This window comes from Danio aesculapii, chromosome 19, assembly GCF_903798145.1.
Source record: "Danio aesculapii chromosome 19, fDanAes4.1, whole genome shotgun sequence".
In the NCBI taxonomy this organism is placed as follows: domain Eukaryota; kingdom Metazoa; phylum Chordata; class Actinopteri; order Cypriniformes; family Danionidae; genus Danio; species Danio aesculapii.
In genome coordinates this window covers 19,150,427-19,165,469 of record NC_079453.1, presented here as the reverse complement: position 1 = coordinate 19,165,469, position 15,043 = coordinate 19,150,427, and the positions used below count along the sequence as shown (strand labels likewise).

The 15,043-nt window shown below is 34.5% G+C and overlaps 1 protein-coding gene across 1 annotated transcript; it reads right to left on the bottom strand.

Annotated features, from left to right (window-relative positions):
- Window positions 1–3,376: 3,376 nt before the first annotated feature.
- Window positions 3,377–5,414, bottom strand: hoxa9a (homeobox A9a). Its single transcript, XM_056479158.1, has 2 exons — window positions 4,662–5,414; window positions 3,377–4,359 (listed from the first exon to the last, which is right to left on the bottom strand). Exons 1-2 carry the CDS (start codon window positions 5,173–5,175, stop codon window positions 4,121–4,123), a joined length of 753 nt encoding a protein of 250 aa, XP_056335133.1. The 5' UTR covers window positions 5,176–5,414; the 3' UTR covers window positions 3,377–4,120.
- Between the last annotated feature and the right edge of the window lie 9,629 nt (window positions 5,415–15,043).

Below are 15,043 nucleotides of genomic sequence, written 5' to 3'. Positions count from 1 at the left end.
AGAGAGAAATCAATTATGCAACCTGATATGCATAGAAGATCCCCTATATTAAGACACACTGACCAATAAATTTATTACCTCACAGCAAAAACATTAAAACGTTTACGACTTCACACATGCACGAACAGTTGCATCGCCAGATTAATGGATGCAGTTATTGGACACGTCCTCAAACACCAGATATGTAAGATTGCAGGTCGTCACAACAAACGTTAAAGTAGCCTACCTTACATTCTTATCTGAAGATAGCCTATACCTCCGAGAGAGAGGTTTCCTTTCATGGTTGTTATATTTAATTGGGGTGGAAGTAGTCGCGAAGAGAGACAGTGTCTTGTGTAGAAACAACTATTTCCTTCTTTTGACGAAATGTCTTACAAAAAAGCTAAATTTCTGCTAAGAATGCTGAAGAGCAAGAGTGAATGACGGCTCCGTGACTAATATTCCAGTTTAATTCGAATTCATATACTACTTCCTCTTGCTGAGTTGTTGAGCCGGAATACTTGATGTTTTACGAGCTAGAGTGATATACAATCCCATTATAGCTAGAGTTCATATTAAATCCCACTTCACTGGCATTGGGCCCGTGAAGTCACATGGTCAATCCGCAAAACAGACAGCCAAGTATTGCTTTTGTCTTTTCATCAGCTTGCAAGGACAGCAGTTAATTCCATAAATTAGTCAATTGACGAAAAATATCTTAATTCTTATGAAAATAGCACAGAAACATAAACAGTTTATAAAACTATTTCCGAAGTGTATTTATAAAATATGTTTTAAACGCAATTCTTATTAATGCACTTATTTCTGAATATTATGTTTTAAGTTACCAATTAGAAGTTTGTTGTTGTTTTCTTGGAAAAAAAACTTGTTGTATTCTGTTTGTATTTTTTATTTAATTTTTTGCATGTTTCATTGCTGTAAAGAAAAAAAATATGAAAAAATGAAGGATTTTATTTTTTATGCTAATATTATGGTTTAAAAGTTGCGCTCTGCTACATTGAACCTTTGTCACAAGAAATTCATTATAACTTAAAAAAAAGCATAAGCTCTTTAAAGTGCATTTAAACAATGCAGCAAAAAGCGCAAGCTTAACGATTAAAGTTTAACGATTCTTAAATTGCAAACCAGGTCTGCTTTCTAAATATTCTGGCACGTCTGTTATATTTTCACAAAGTAACGCTATACCTTGCCGTCACTTTCCAAACTTGAATACTGGGTTTTCAAACAAGGATCTGTTTTATATTGGCTATAGGCCAATACTGATAGATGCATGTATACTGAGATTGCTTTTTAAGGAAGGAAGAAAAAAGAAAACGAGGTGCTCCTCCGAATTTTTGCATTTCTTTTAATTGCTTTTCTTTTGAAGTCATTCTCTTCTACTTTTTTCAGTGAATGTGTCAAGGTTATTGTATGTCTTCATTAGCTGCCAAGTAAATATTTCCGTCACCACTTGGGCAATATAGCGTAAACCTAATTGGGCCTTACACAATTTAAGATTGTTATACACATGGTTGGTATACACGTTGTAATATGTTTAGTCAAATGCGTTTTGTAAAAATGTGTGTGTGTGTGTGTGTGTGTGTATATATATATATATATATATATATATATATATATATATATATATATATATATATATATATATATATATATGATAACGATAATTCGACAGAAGTATGCAATAATTAAAACCGTAAGACATACGGACTTCACAAACTATTGATTAAAATACGAGATTAGGCTTTTTATACTCAAAAATAATGCTCATGATTCATTGTACAATTATATCTGGTTATTATTATTATTGTTGTTGTTGTAATTATTTTATTTTTAAACATATACAGTGTAGAGTAGACATGAAAGAACAGACAGCAACCGTTTTTTGGGTTGTAATTTATCAAACAATAAACAAAAGTCGTGAAGCTATTGCAAATACTAAAAATTAAGTAGCCATTATGAGGTTTTGCTGACATCAAGTGGTCACAGGGTATAGCTATGCAGACAAAGGTAAAAGAGTATTTTAATTGTGTTTGGACGTCCACGATTAGAGCAAATAATTTCTGCAAGTGAAACCAAGAATATTAAATAGTTTTCTTTTTACATTTAAAATTATTGTTTTTGACTTTTGTTTCGAATTTGACTCCATTACACAGTCTAAATCTATAGGGTTCTTTAAGAAAAACTGTAATCAGAGGGCAATAAAACTAGATTATTTCCGCTGGCTTTTTGTACTGAAAGCCAGGGTGACTGAAGAAAAAACACTTCTCCAAATGGGTGTCGGGCCTCTGGAAACGGCCTAATTGTGTCTGGACAGCCATAAAGCCATTGGAAACGAAATGCCAATGTCTGTTGCCGTGTTTGCGATTCTGCCTTTTCTCTGTGGTGAGGCCTTTGAAGTCAAAGTCCATCCGCTAAACCAGTGTCACTTATGCCTCTGGTTGAAGACCCAGTAGGACTTGGGTAACAATAGGAAAACAATAGGACAATATAAAACATCCATATTTGCATTTTAAGGTTGGTTTATGTACAATCTGAAATAACACCCCATAACCCCCGTAGCACCTCATCGCGAAAGCTAAAATTACCAATCTCTTGGTTTCCACAGAATAATGCACACGTGGTGCATTGTTCACTAGTCCCAGCTGGCGACTCTCATAATATCTGTTGTGTTGCGTTTTCTCGCCTCGCAGCTCTTTGCACACCATAAACGGTTATAGCAGTAATTGTCTTTTATGGCTGCACGCAGCTAACAATCTCATCTGCCAGACCCGTATACAGGCCTGCTCTCTCCGAGTTCAAACTCGCTCAGCTTAGTCGCGCTTTAGAACACATTCCTTAAAGACTGATGAAGGTCTATTTACACACGCACACATACATATACATACATACATACATACATACATACATACATATATATATATATATATATATATATATATATATATATATATATATATATATATATATATATATATATATATATATATATATATATATATATATATATATATATGAATACTTATCCAATTCTCAGTGAATATAGTTAATATATTTTTGTACATTTTTTCAGTTGTATTAAACAGCTGTATCTATTAAAATAAGAGTTTGGTCACCTAACATCTTTAGGAATAAAAGATAATAACTATAATTACACACAGAGCTAAATAAAGAACAGAAATATAACTGGACAATAATTTTACTTAATTTAAATTCAATACATTTATTTTTGTCGTGAAACAGAATACAAATGTATAAAAAAACACGAAAATAAAACAGGTTTATAAAACCTTAAATTTACAAGTAACGTATTACATATTTTTTCAATGTAAATCTTATTTAAGATATAAAATAGACTACAAAATTTAAGGCAGACATGTTTGGAGATATGAAATGCTTTTATTATTCAATAAATAAAATCACAGAATACATTTGAGAAATGTAATCAAATCAACACAAATGAACTAAAAAAAAAACGTAATGACGGTCAACAGACCATGAGGTATTTGTATAGTTGCCTATAGTGCTTTTGTATCTACTGTTCATGTTTCACTTGTTCCCTGAAGTTCGTAGACTTCACCCAATATCATATCCGTTGATATGGCGTGAAACATTTGGTCGATTAAAAAAGGCAGTGAGGCGACTATAGGTAGTGGTAATGTCATTAGTAACAAACAAAATCCCGTTCTTGGGGCACATTTTTTGAATCTATGCAGACATGTATAAACTTAATATCCTGGGTCTAAAGCTACATAAAATACTAAAATTGTTAATTAGCATCCGAAATATGCTACGATGTATATAAACGAATGCCGAAGGGGATAGCACAGTTGGATTTAACGTGCATTCATTCTATAAAAATCTAACCTAAATTAATACAGATTTTTTAATATTCAAACCTGCGAAGAAAACAATGGAAGTTGTGCCTCAAAGTGAAACCACTCACGACAAACAGTCAAATTTACGTTATAAAACAACTTGATCCCAGCATGCTTTAAGACATTCATAATTTAGGCTACTTAAAAAACAATGACACAAGATCTAATGTAAAATGTCACAACAAAACAAATTCAAGAACAAGATGGATCGTCCCTCATCCTGACCTACATTAAGTGTTTTAGTCTTAGTCTTCCTTCGTTCCATCTTTGTTTAATTTTTTCATCTTCATCCTGCGGTTTTGGAACCAAATTTTGACCTGTCTCTCCGTGAGGTTCAGTAGACGGGCGACTTCGTATCGCCGGTCGCGCGTGAGGTAAGTGTTAAATAAAAACTCTTTCTCCAGCTCGAGGATCTGGTGCTTAGTATAAGGACAGCGTTTTTTACGCGTCGAGCTCGCATGAAGCCAGTTGGACACAGGGTTTTCTGGGGAAAGGTAGAGGGAAGGGAATGAGGGTATCGAAATTATAAGCGAGCAGCAATGTTTTCTTTCTTTCTTTCATTCATTCATTTTAAAATTGATATGTATTTAAAATCCAAGCAGCTGCATAAATCACAGTTAGTCAAACAAATCTCTCAGGCTTGTTAAAATCACATTTAAATTTTAGCAAAACAATTCGAAATATTTTACAGTAGTTAACTACACAAGAATCGTGACATCACTTTATCAATAGTACTATAAATTGATATCATTGTACTTGTATGTCTGACCATCTGGTCAGCCTTACCTGGATCAGCGCCCGGTTTCTCCTCGATGTCGCCACTCTTGTCAGCAGTTCGGCCAGATTCTGCTTCTGTTTTGGTAGAACATCCTCCGTTTGTGAAGACTCCAGGCTGTAGTATAGTGTGCGAACTGTGCTCTGTGCCGTCATCATTCGTTTCATTTGTATCGGATTTGATATGATTGTGATGAACCGTCGATAGCTCAGTGAGAGGTAGCCCACATGCAGCATCCAAGAGCCAAGACTGCACATAATCCCCAACTACTGGATGTTGCGCATGCGGCTGATATACTGACGGTACACCAGTGGAGAAGTGCGTTGGGATGTGCCCCCAACCTGAGCTACCATAAACGGATTGCTTTGTCGGGAATGTGCAGGGACCGAGCTCTGAATGGTCTGTAGGTAGAACGGTTGGCCTGTGCTGAATAAGCCCTGAACCCGAGGAGAAGCGAGTCTCCTCGCTGCCCGGTATAACAAGAGAGTCAACGTAGTATCCTGTTAAAGCTCCGGATGTCGACATGGCAGGAGCGCTCTCTTATGCATACACACACATAAAAAAAACTAACACACACATACAGTAACACACTCACAAAATAACAATCTGTGAAAATGGAGAGGCAACTTTCCCCTTACCAAGCCCCAGTCAGCTAATAAGTTGAAAGCAAAGTGCCATTTGATTGGGTGAAGTGAACACGTGACCACTGGTACGGGGGAAATCGATCATATATATATATATATATATATATATATATATAATTATTATAATTATTATTATTATTTTTTTTAACTTTAGGTTTTAATAACAGAAAAAAACATTACTATCCAATTAACAAACAGGTCATAATTAAAAGACAAGCATATCGTACAGAAATTAACCATCTAAAGATAAGGAAATTTTCTCTAATTTTGGGATAAGACAATAGAAGCACAATTTAAAGATGTTGCATCGTTTACAAAATTTGACGCTCTGTCTGACTTGAATTAACTAAATTCGCACAACGTTTCCGCAGACCAACATGGACCGGATTTTCTGACAGAATGTAGACTACTGTAAATAATCATACTTATATCTGAGATACCTATGTATGTATGTACTTCTTTTAGTTTTGGCAATTAAAACAAAAGTATTGCAGTGGAATATTTTTATTTTATTTTATGTACATGAAAAAATTTATTTGCAAAAGAACAGTCAGCAAAGTCTATCTTTTGGTCAACATGAAGCGGCTACGGCTATATAGGCTACACCCTAAACTAATAGGTTATTTTTACCCGATTTCAGGTAAAATATGGACAAAAACCAACCACTAGATTAATTTTTAGATAAACATTTTTTTAATAAAAATTTAGTTTGTTTATATTTACCCAACTTGGATTTAAATGGCCCAGAATTAGTGTGAATTGAAAACAAAGGTTACAAAAGAAGGGTTCTCATAGCAATGCCTATAAATATTATTTTTGTGAATAATGTTTTAAAATCCAAAGAACCTGCACAACAACAATAATAATAACAATAGGGAGATTAATTTTAAAACGTGAATAGTATCTATATAAACGTTCTTTATGCGCGAAAAGTATACCATTCAAGAGTACATTATTTGAAAATGTTCAATATCAACGAGAATACTATAATACACGTTTGGCTGAGCATAAGTTAAAACTGAAGTAAGCTATACAAGAATATAAAAATAAATTTGGTATTAAATATATTAGCTACCGATATTTAGGTGCTGACAAAATGACAATAACGTGAAAATGTTTACACAGGGCGACTTGAATACAAAATAGTTTATTAATACTAACACCATTAATAGTATAACATAGAATTTTAATAACATTTTAATTTTTAATTTAGTATTTTAATTACAACACTCTAATCAGTGTAATGTGTCGTTGCACGTTTAATTTAAAATAATTGGAGATAAATTGAGAACATTTCTGTGTACCACTTCACAATACGATTCCATTAGTTTATGTATTTACTAACATGAACAAACAATCAACAAAACGTTTATTACAGGATTTATTTATTTTTTGTTCGAGTAAGTTTAATTGTTCATGTTAGCTCACAGTGCATTAATAAGTACGCATTTAGATTTTAAAAATGCATTAGTAAATGATGAACAATTATTAATAGTAAATACTTTAACTAATGAAACCTTATTGTAAAGTTTATATACATCGTGGTGAACAAAAAGAATACACTATTTAATAACCAAAAAAAAAAAAAAAAAAACACAAACAATTTAGTTGTCCATCAGTGATAACCAAAAAGGCATTCAAATGGATTTCACAATTTTACAGCAGGAAACGACACTATACTTTTCATAAATAGAGGAGAGAAAGAGAAAAAGACGGAAACAGCATGGCCTATATAGGCCGTAAACTGCACAGGGGTGTTTGTTAACACAGTTGCGTTTTATCACGGGCGCTATTCATGCGTTTTAGACACAGATACATTTCTTTTAGCTGCTACTGGAGTGCCATAAAGTCTTTCTTTTGTGATCTAGATTCTTACAAAACTAGGCGGAAGCCGGAAAGGCATGCAGTCTCTTGCGCACAGTGGCACACCACCGAGGTCGCTGTCGTTTACAGCAGGCGAGGCTAGATTACGGTATATTGGACGTAACCGAGGCCTTGTTAAGTGTGCTGTCTGCTTTGAGTTCGACAAATCATGATCTCCCATCAATTCGTTTCATTAGCAAAGCAATACACCAAGTAAAATGTACATCTAAATAAGTAGCCTAATTCGATAAAATAGCTCAGTTACATTTAGTAAAAAATTTAAAAGACTAAAAATAAGCGACTATTGGTAATTTAAATTCTTTTAGATAGATTCGATGTCCACTAACAAATCGTAGGTTCTACAGAGGAATGAAACTGGGGCAATTAAGACAGTTTCATGTTGCAGAGTTTAAATGTAATCCCAACAACATGAAACTACCTAAACCACTCGACAGTCTGGTTCAAATCTTCAGACAAAACAATTAATGGTATCTGAACAAAATGCCGTTCTGCACTTTACTGCATTTTCTATCAAACAATAAGCGATCGTTCAAGCACCTTACCTCTGTTAGCGTAAAATTGTGTACAAAGAAAAAGACTGTTTTCCATCCTAAATCTGAACGTCTATATTCCTGCCGCTATCATGTCTGCACTGAGGGTAGTCACTCAGAAAAGTGACGAGCCTCATAAAGTAGCCACCAATAAAATGCCACAAAAGCAGACTAAACTCACCATAATACTGCAGTGTCTATACATGTTGTGGCTATTCGCTGAGGTATGCATAAACACATTCCCGCCACAGATACCAGTAAACTTTATAAACAGGCTACGTTTGACTTAATACACATAGAAACGTAATAAATACTTTAAACAATATGCTTTTAAACCAAAGCTTCACGAAAGGCAAATAAAATAATTGCAAAATATACACACTGATAAGACAAAATATAGAAATTTGTACAACATATTTGGTAAATCAATGTATTGTCATCGACGCAACCTTCACATTCACATCCATAGAACCTTCGTTTCATTAAAGTTTTTTTTATTTAAAAAGTTCTTTAGGGTTTTAAAATGTTCTTAACTCTGAACCATTCTCTTAATTGTACTTTAATAAATCAAAAACAGTTATTCTATGGAATCACTCTTAAATAAATAAATAAATAAATAAATAAAATAAAAAAAACTCGGGAGACGTGTAGGCCTAGACGTCATTGGGGGATGAGCAAATCGTACTAAATTGTACAAATTAGATCGTACGAATTCATACGAAGTAGCCACTAAAGCAAAAAGTTAGGAATTGCTGTGAAATTGTGTTGGTAGGCCTACACAATAACACCCGAAATGAAAGTACTTATTTCGAAATTTACTTGTTTCGCCCAATGTTGGGAAAGCTACTTCGAAAATTTTATATTGATGAGCTATAAGCTACACATTAAAGTAGCTAAGACTGTCAAACGTCCCTTCTAATAAAAGAGGTTAACTATAATCACAAGTTACAACCTAAAAGTAGCTGGTTATTTAAATTACAATTAACAAATTACAAATGAAAATGGGCCTTATACTTAATTAAAAAGGCTAAACTAATTTAAACACAGTTAAAAGCTTTTAATGACAATGGTCAATATACAACATTGAAACAAATGTAGACCTGACATTGCAATAATTGCAGTTAATTCAAATTTACTCATTATTTATCTCTATGGGTTTCTTTTTTTCCGTTGGAAACAAAGATATTCTAAAGAATATTACAAACCTGAAACCACCGACTTTTACGGTAGGAAAAACAAATAATATGGATGTCAATCTGTTTCCAACATATTTCAAACTTTTTTTTGTGATCAATCAACCGAAAAATAAACTGAAATAGGTTTGGAACAAGTGATGGGTGAGTAAATGGTGGCAATTTTAGGTGGACTAGCCTATGCCTTTAAACACACTAGCATTTTCAAAAACATTTTTTACAGATCAATTATGATAAGAAATTATATTGAGGCCTTTACAAAAGGTTCTTCGTGTTACTTGCCAAGTGTTGTGCTGAATTTCAAGTGTTACATGAAAATTTTTATTTAGGCCTACTATACAAATATAAATTAATGTAAAAACCATGAAATGTGTAATATACAAAAAGATGATTTGATTATATGTTATACAATTTTAGTATATGATCTTGTAAGACGACGCTGTTTTGCTGCATTGCAGGTTCACCAAATAAAATGTAGCTATTGTTACGCTACACCGCTATTTAATGTAAAAGAAGCTTCTGGTGGAGCTACGTTGTCTCATTGTTTTATAAGCAGCTGATACTGTCAAAGCTACTGAAAATCTAGTTAGACTAGTTGATGAGCTAGCCTACTCCCCAATACCGTGTAGCAAAGATTTTATATTTCTCTTTTAATCGGTATTTGCAAAAGTCAGTAAGACAGACAGAAATATATTATGTGTTATATATATATTATTATGTATTATATATATATATATATATATATATATATATATATATATATATATATATATATGTGTGTGTGTGTGTGTGTGTGTGTGTGTGTGTGTGTGTGCGTGTGTGTGTGTGTGTGTGTATGTTCATCTCACGACTTTGCCGCAATCGTGTAAAAAACAGGACTATCATTTGTATAAAAACAGCATGGGTGAGAGCATTTTTCCAATATTTAAATAAACTGTAAAAATTATTCTTAAATAGCCTATTACATGACTTTAAGTGCAAATCAAGGCAAAGCCATTTCTATAAAGCATCATCAATAGCCCAGTGTTTGTTTTTCTCACTGTTGGCTAACGAAATGTAATTTAAAGAACAAATTGCATTAATAGAATCAAATGTGTTATAATGTAAACGTGTAGCCTTTAACGTATATGTAGCCTATATATGTGTATAAACTGCACACATAACGTAAGGGTTGTATAAATTATTTGTTTTAGCAGTTGTGGGAAACTGACCTTTAATTAGCCTGTCGGTCAGGTGCAAGATGCGGATGTTTTATAGGCGGCGCTCCTGAGTCAAGTAAATATTGTACATATTGTATACTGCAAAATAACAACTAAGATAAGTCGTTATTCTGTAGTATATCTTTATATATCTCTATTTTTCTTTAAGTCTAGCTTTGTGTTTGGTATATGGACATTTTTCCCGGCAAATCTCCCGTAGCCAGTTTGTGAGGTACATCTCATTATGAGGTGCAGCACGTGTATTGGTAAAGAACAACTGACAGCAGAATAGCTAGATAGCTTTACCGATTACCTTACCTTTCTTTTGCCACATTACACTGCCCGACCTGCATGATATATTTCCAAGATGTGCTGATTTTCCAGTGTTTTTTCACTCATCTGGGGTATTTACAACACTACTACAATCTCTTTGCTTTTCCATTGACAAATGTATTAAAATATGACGTCTAAATAAACAGCCACAACAGCAGCCTTGTGTCTGGCTTTAAGTCTCCTATAGTCTGCCTGGTCCTTTTGAGATACCATGATAACTTTGTCGGATTCTAGCACAACACAGCGCATTCCGGGATCCCAAAATCCTCAGTGTGGCTGACTTCTGGTTTAGTGGACTTCCGCGGCTCAAAAAAAAAACGTGCACCGTCTTTTTTGATGTCCTGAGGAGAGAACCAAAACGTATTAACGATAAGACACGAACTGTTAAAAACCACAACGCCATATTGGCCACACTTATAGCAGCCACATTTGTCCGTAACATATGATAAACTTCACTTGCTGATGCGGTTCTAGTTCCCAGGTTAAGTCCTTTTATCAATTTGTGAATCCATAAGACACTCGGTCTCTTCGGGGCTAAATGAACATGCCATTGACGGGGTAAATACAAGAAAGCTCATTGGCGGTCATTTGGTTGCTTTGACCAGATGGGTGAGATGAAGTGCCCTCACTCGATCCATTGCGGGCATTTCAACCAGTGGCAGCCTTGAAACAATGGAGCCACACCCACCAAGCATTTCGTCACCTGTCTGTAGAGTAACAGCAACTTTCAGAATCCAGAAAAGGTCAGACGTGGGACAGCTCTGTTCTTCAATGCGTCATTCTGCATTTAACCTAACGCCCAGGGCTTAAACGTGTGGGTATGTGGATTTGCGGTTTACCACAAACGTTTTTGAGTCTCAAAGTTAGAAAATAGGCTAAACAAAATTGTGTATTTGTTTATAATTGTGTATACAGAGCAAACAGGTGGCTGTTTTAGGATATACAGCTAATTTCGAGTTTAATCGAGTTTAATTTTAAATACATTCTAAATGTGTAACCAGTTAACAAACAAATATAAATGTTAAAGGGATAATTCGCACAAAATTGATCTTCAGCATTTACTCACTCTTGACTTGTTTCAAACATTTTTTTCTGTTGTATAAGTAGAAGATTGTTAGAAGAATGAAACCGGTAGCCATTGATTTAGCATTTGTTTTTGTTTTCCTATGGATGTCTTTGGATTTCATTAGATTTCCAACATTCTTCAAAATATATTCTTTAGTGCTCAAGTAAAAAATATGGGTTGGAACAAGTCAAACGAGAGTAAATGATAACAAAACGATCCATTGATTTATTTAATAATTATTATTTGTAGAATTGTATGTGACAAAATACTGCATTTTCTAGTGCATATGAAATTGCTGTATTCAACATTTAACAAAAATACTTCATTAAAAAATGATTTATTGCGCTTTTATATTTTATTTCTTCCTGTAAACATTTAAATAGTGATTGGGCTAATCATTTCATTCATTTTCTTCTCGGCTTAGTCCCTTTATTAATCCGGGGTCGCCACAGCGGAATGAACCGCCAATTTATCCAGCATATTTTTACGCAGCGGATGCCCTTCCAGCCACAACCCATCTCTGGGAAACAACCATACACACTCATACACTATGGGCAATTTAGCCTACCCAATTTACCTGTACCGCATGGTTTTGGACTGTGGGGAAACCCAGGCGAACGCAGGGAGAACATGGTGATTGGGCTAATATACAAGTTAATTAATATAATTGTAGCTACTGTATATAGTTTATCTTAAGTAGCTACATGACAAATAATACTAAACTAAATTATTTTTAGTTAGACTCGTGCAGACTAGAAATGGTCGTCTTCTACATGTTTGAACTCAAATGGGCATGCACAATCATGCGCATGCATCTACACCTACTTAACATTTGTTTATCTGTCCTTTAGCAGCAGGCCTGGCAACCAAAGTTGAAATGTCAGATAAAACAGTCCTTTCGCACGTTTCTTTGTTCTAAAGATTGAGTTCGCTGTAACAGAAACCCAAGAACAAAAACCTCACATTGTATTACCAGCGGAAGTATTAATTTTGCACTAGAGAAAAATTGTCTAGACGCACCGTTACACTACACGACGGCATGCTCTCTCACCTCTTCAAATTACTGAATTATGGTGAAAGGCAAGATAATGATAATTACAGAACTCACCGTTATGTTCTCCAGTTAATGTTTAGTCATCCCTGAAAGCTGGTATGAATCATTAAGGTTACAATACACCGTCGATCAACTAACTATAAATCAGCTTGTCTATTTTTGAAAGAAAATCACGTCTTTGATTTATCCTTAAGGTATTGCTTAATCGACGCAGCATAGTTCTTTATTTGCAATAAACTTTTTTATCCGGTGCTAAAACTGACATTTTAAAACCCTCTTATAGAATTCCATCAAATTGTATATATTAACAACAATTGATTATTAAACCGTGCTTTGGATCCAGACGGTGAGCGTTGTGGAATATTTTAGTGACTGTCTGGTTTTAAAGCACTTACTTTGGAAACACCTGCATAGGACTTAATATGAATTCGTATGAATTAGCCAACAAAAACTGACAAAACATTAAAAATTAAGTTTCTCCTGCACTGTAAAATATTTGACCTAAAATTTACAGTAAATTACTGGCTAATAATTGCATCACTTTCACAGTAAGGTACTGTATGTATATTCACAGTAAATTACTGTGAAGTGCTTCATAATAACAATAATTTTGTAAATATTTCTAAATATCAAAAAAGTGCCTGTACTACCATAAACGTTAATGTGTATTAATTTCTATGTTGAATAAAATATTAATAGTGTTTGAATTGAAACAGTTTTACAGTAATTTGCTGTAATTATAATGCCTGCCTTAATTTCACAATAAATTTCTGAATACATTAAATTTAACAGTTAAAACCTGTAAAGTTACCACACACACATGTATATATACTGTATGTGTGTGTATATATATATATATATATATATATATATATATATATATATATATACACATAAACCCTCACCAGCCACTTTATTGGGTACACCTGTCCAACTGTTAACGCAAATTTCTAATCAGCCAGTCACATGGCAACAACTTAATGCATTCAGGCATGTAGACATGGTCAAGATGATCTGCTGCAGTTCAAACCAAGCATCAGAATGGGGAAGAAAGGGGATTTAAGTGACTGAACGTGGCACGGTTGTTGGTGCCAGGCGGGCTGGTCTGAATATTTGAGAAACTACTGATCTTCTGGGATTTGCACCCACAACCATCTCTAGGGTTTTACAGAGAATGGTCCAGAAAAGAGATAATATCCAGTGAGCGGCAGTTTTGAGGGCGCAAATTCCCTGTTGATGCCAGAGGTCAGGATAATTGCCAGACCAGTTTGAGTTGGTTTAAAGGCAACAGTAACTCAAATAACTATTTGTTACAAACAAGGTACACTCTCAGAAATAAAGGTATAGGAGCTGTCACTGGGGCAGTACCTTTTCGAAAGGTACATTTTTGTACCTGAAGGCTCCATAATGGTACTTCAGTAGTACTTTTTAGGTACATTTGGGCACCATTATGTACCTTTGAGGTACCACTGTGGATTCTTTAGGTACAATTACGTATCTTTTGAAAAGGTACTGCCCCAGTGACAGCTCCTGTACCTTTATGTCTGAGAGTGTATGCAGAAGAGCATCTTTGAATGCACAACACATTGAACCTTGAGGAGGATGTGCTACAGCAGCAGAAGACCACACCGGGTGCCACTCTTGTCAGCTAAGAACATGAAACCGAGGCTTCAATTTGCACAGGCTCACCAAAATTAATCAATAGAAGACTGGAAAAAAGTTGCCTGGACTGAAGAGTCTCGATTTCTGCTGCAACATTCAGATAGTAAGGTTGGAATTTTGCATAAACAACATGAAAGCATGAATCCATCCTGCGTAGGGGATATTTTCTTGCCACATTTTGGGCACATTAGTACCAATTGAGCATTGTCAACGCCACAACCTACTTGATTATTGTTGCTGATCATGTCTATCCATTTATGACCACAGTGTACCCATCTTCTGCAGGATAACACGCCATGTCATAAAGCGCAAGCGGATTCTTGGACATGACAATGAGTTTACTGAACTCAAATGGCCTCCACAGTCACCAAATCTATATCCAATAGAGCACCTTTGAGATGTGGTGGAACAGGAGATTAGCATCATGCTATCATTTCAAAATGGACCAAAATCTCTGAGGAATATTACCAGTATCTTATTGAATTTATGCTACGAAGTATTAAAGCAGTTCTGAAGGCAAAAGGGGGTACAGCCCAGTACTAGTAGGGTGTACCAAATTAAGTGGCTGGTGTGTGTGTGTACACATAGAGGCTGAATAAATCTTTCCATTGATGTTAGGATGGGTCAACATTTGGTCAAGACACAACTATATGAATATCTGGAATCTGAGGGTTTTAAAAAATCATAAAAGTTTACTTTATGGTTGTCTTAAAAGAGCTTAGCAATTCACATAATCAAAAAATTTGTGTTTGATATATTTACACTAAATTAACAAATAATCTTAATTGAACATGATCCTTACTTAATAGGTGTATATATATATATATA

Excerpts from the sequence above, each read along its gene's own strand:
- hoxa9a (XM_056479158.1), bottom strand. The coding sequence starts at position 5,175 with ATGTCGACATCCGGAGCTTTAACAGGATACTACGTTGACTCTCTTGTT. Across the intron at positions 4,360-4,661 it reads GAAACCGGGCGCTGATCCAG|AAAACCCTGTGTCCAACTGG; the intron begins GTAAGGCTGACC and ends ACCTTTCCCCAG.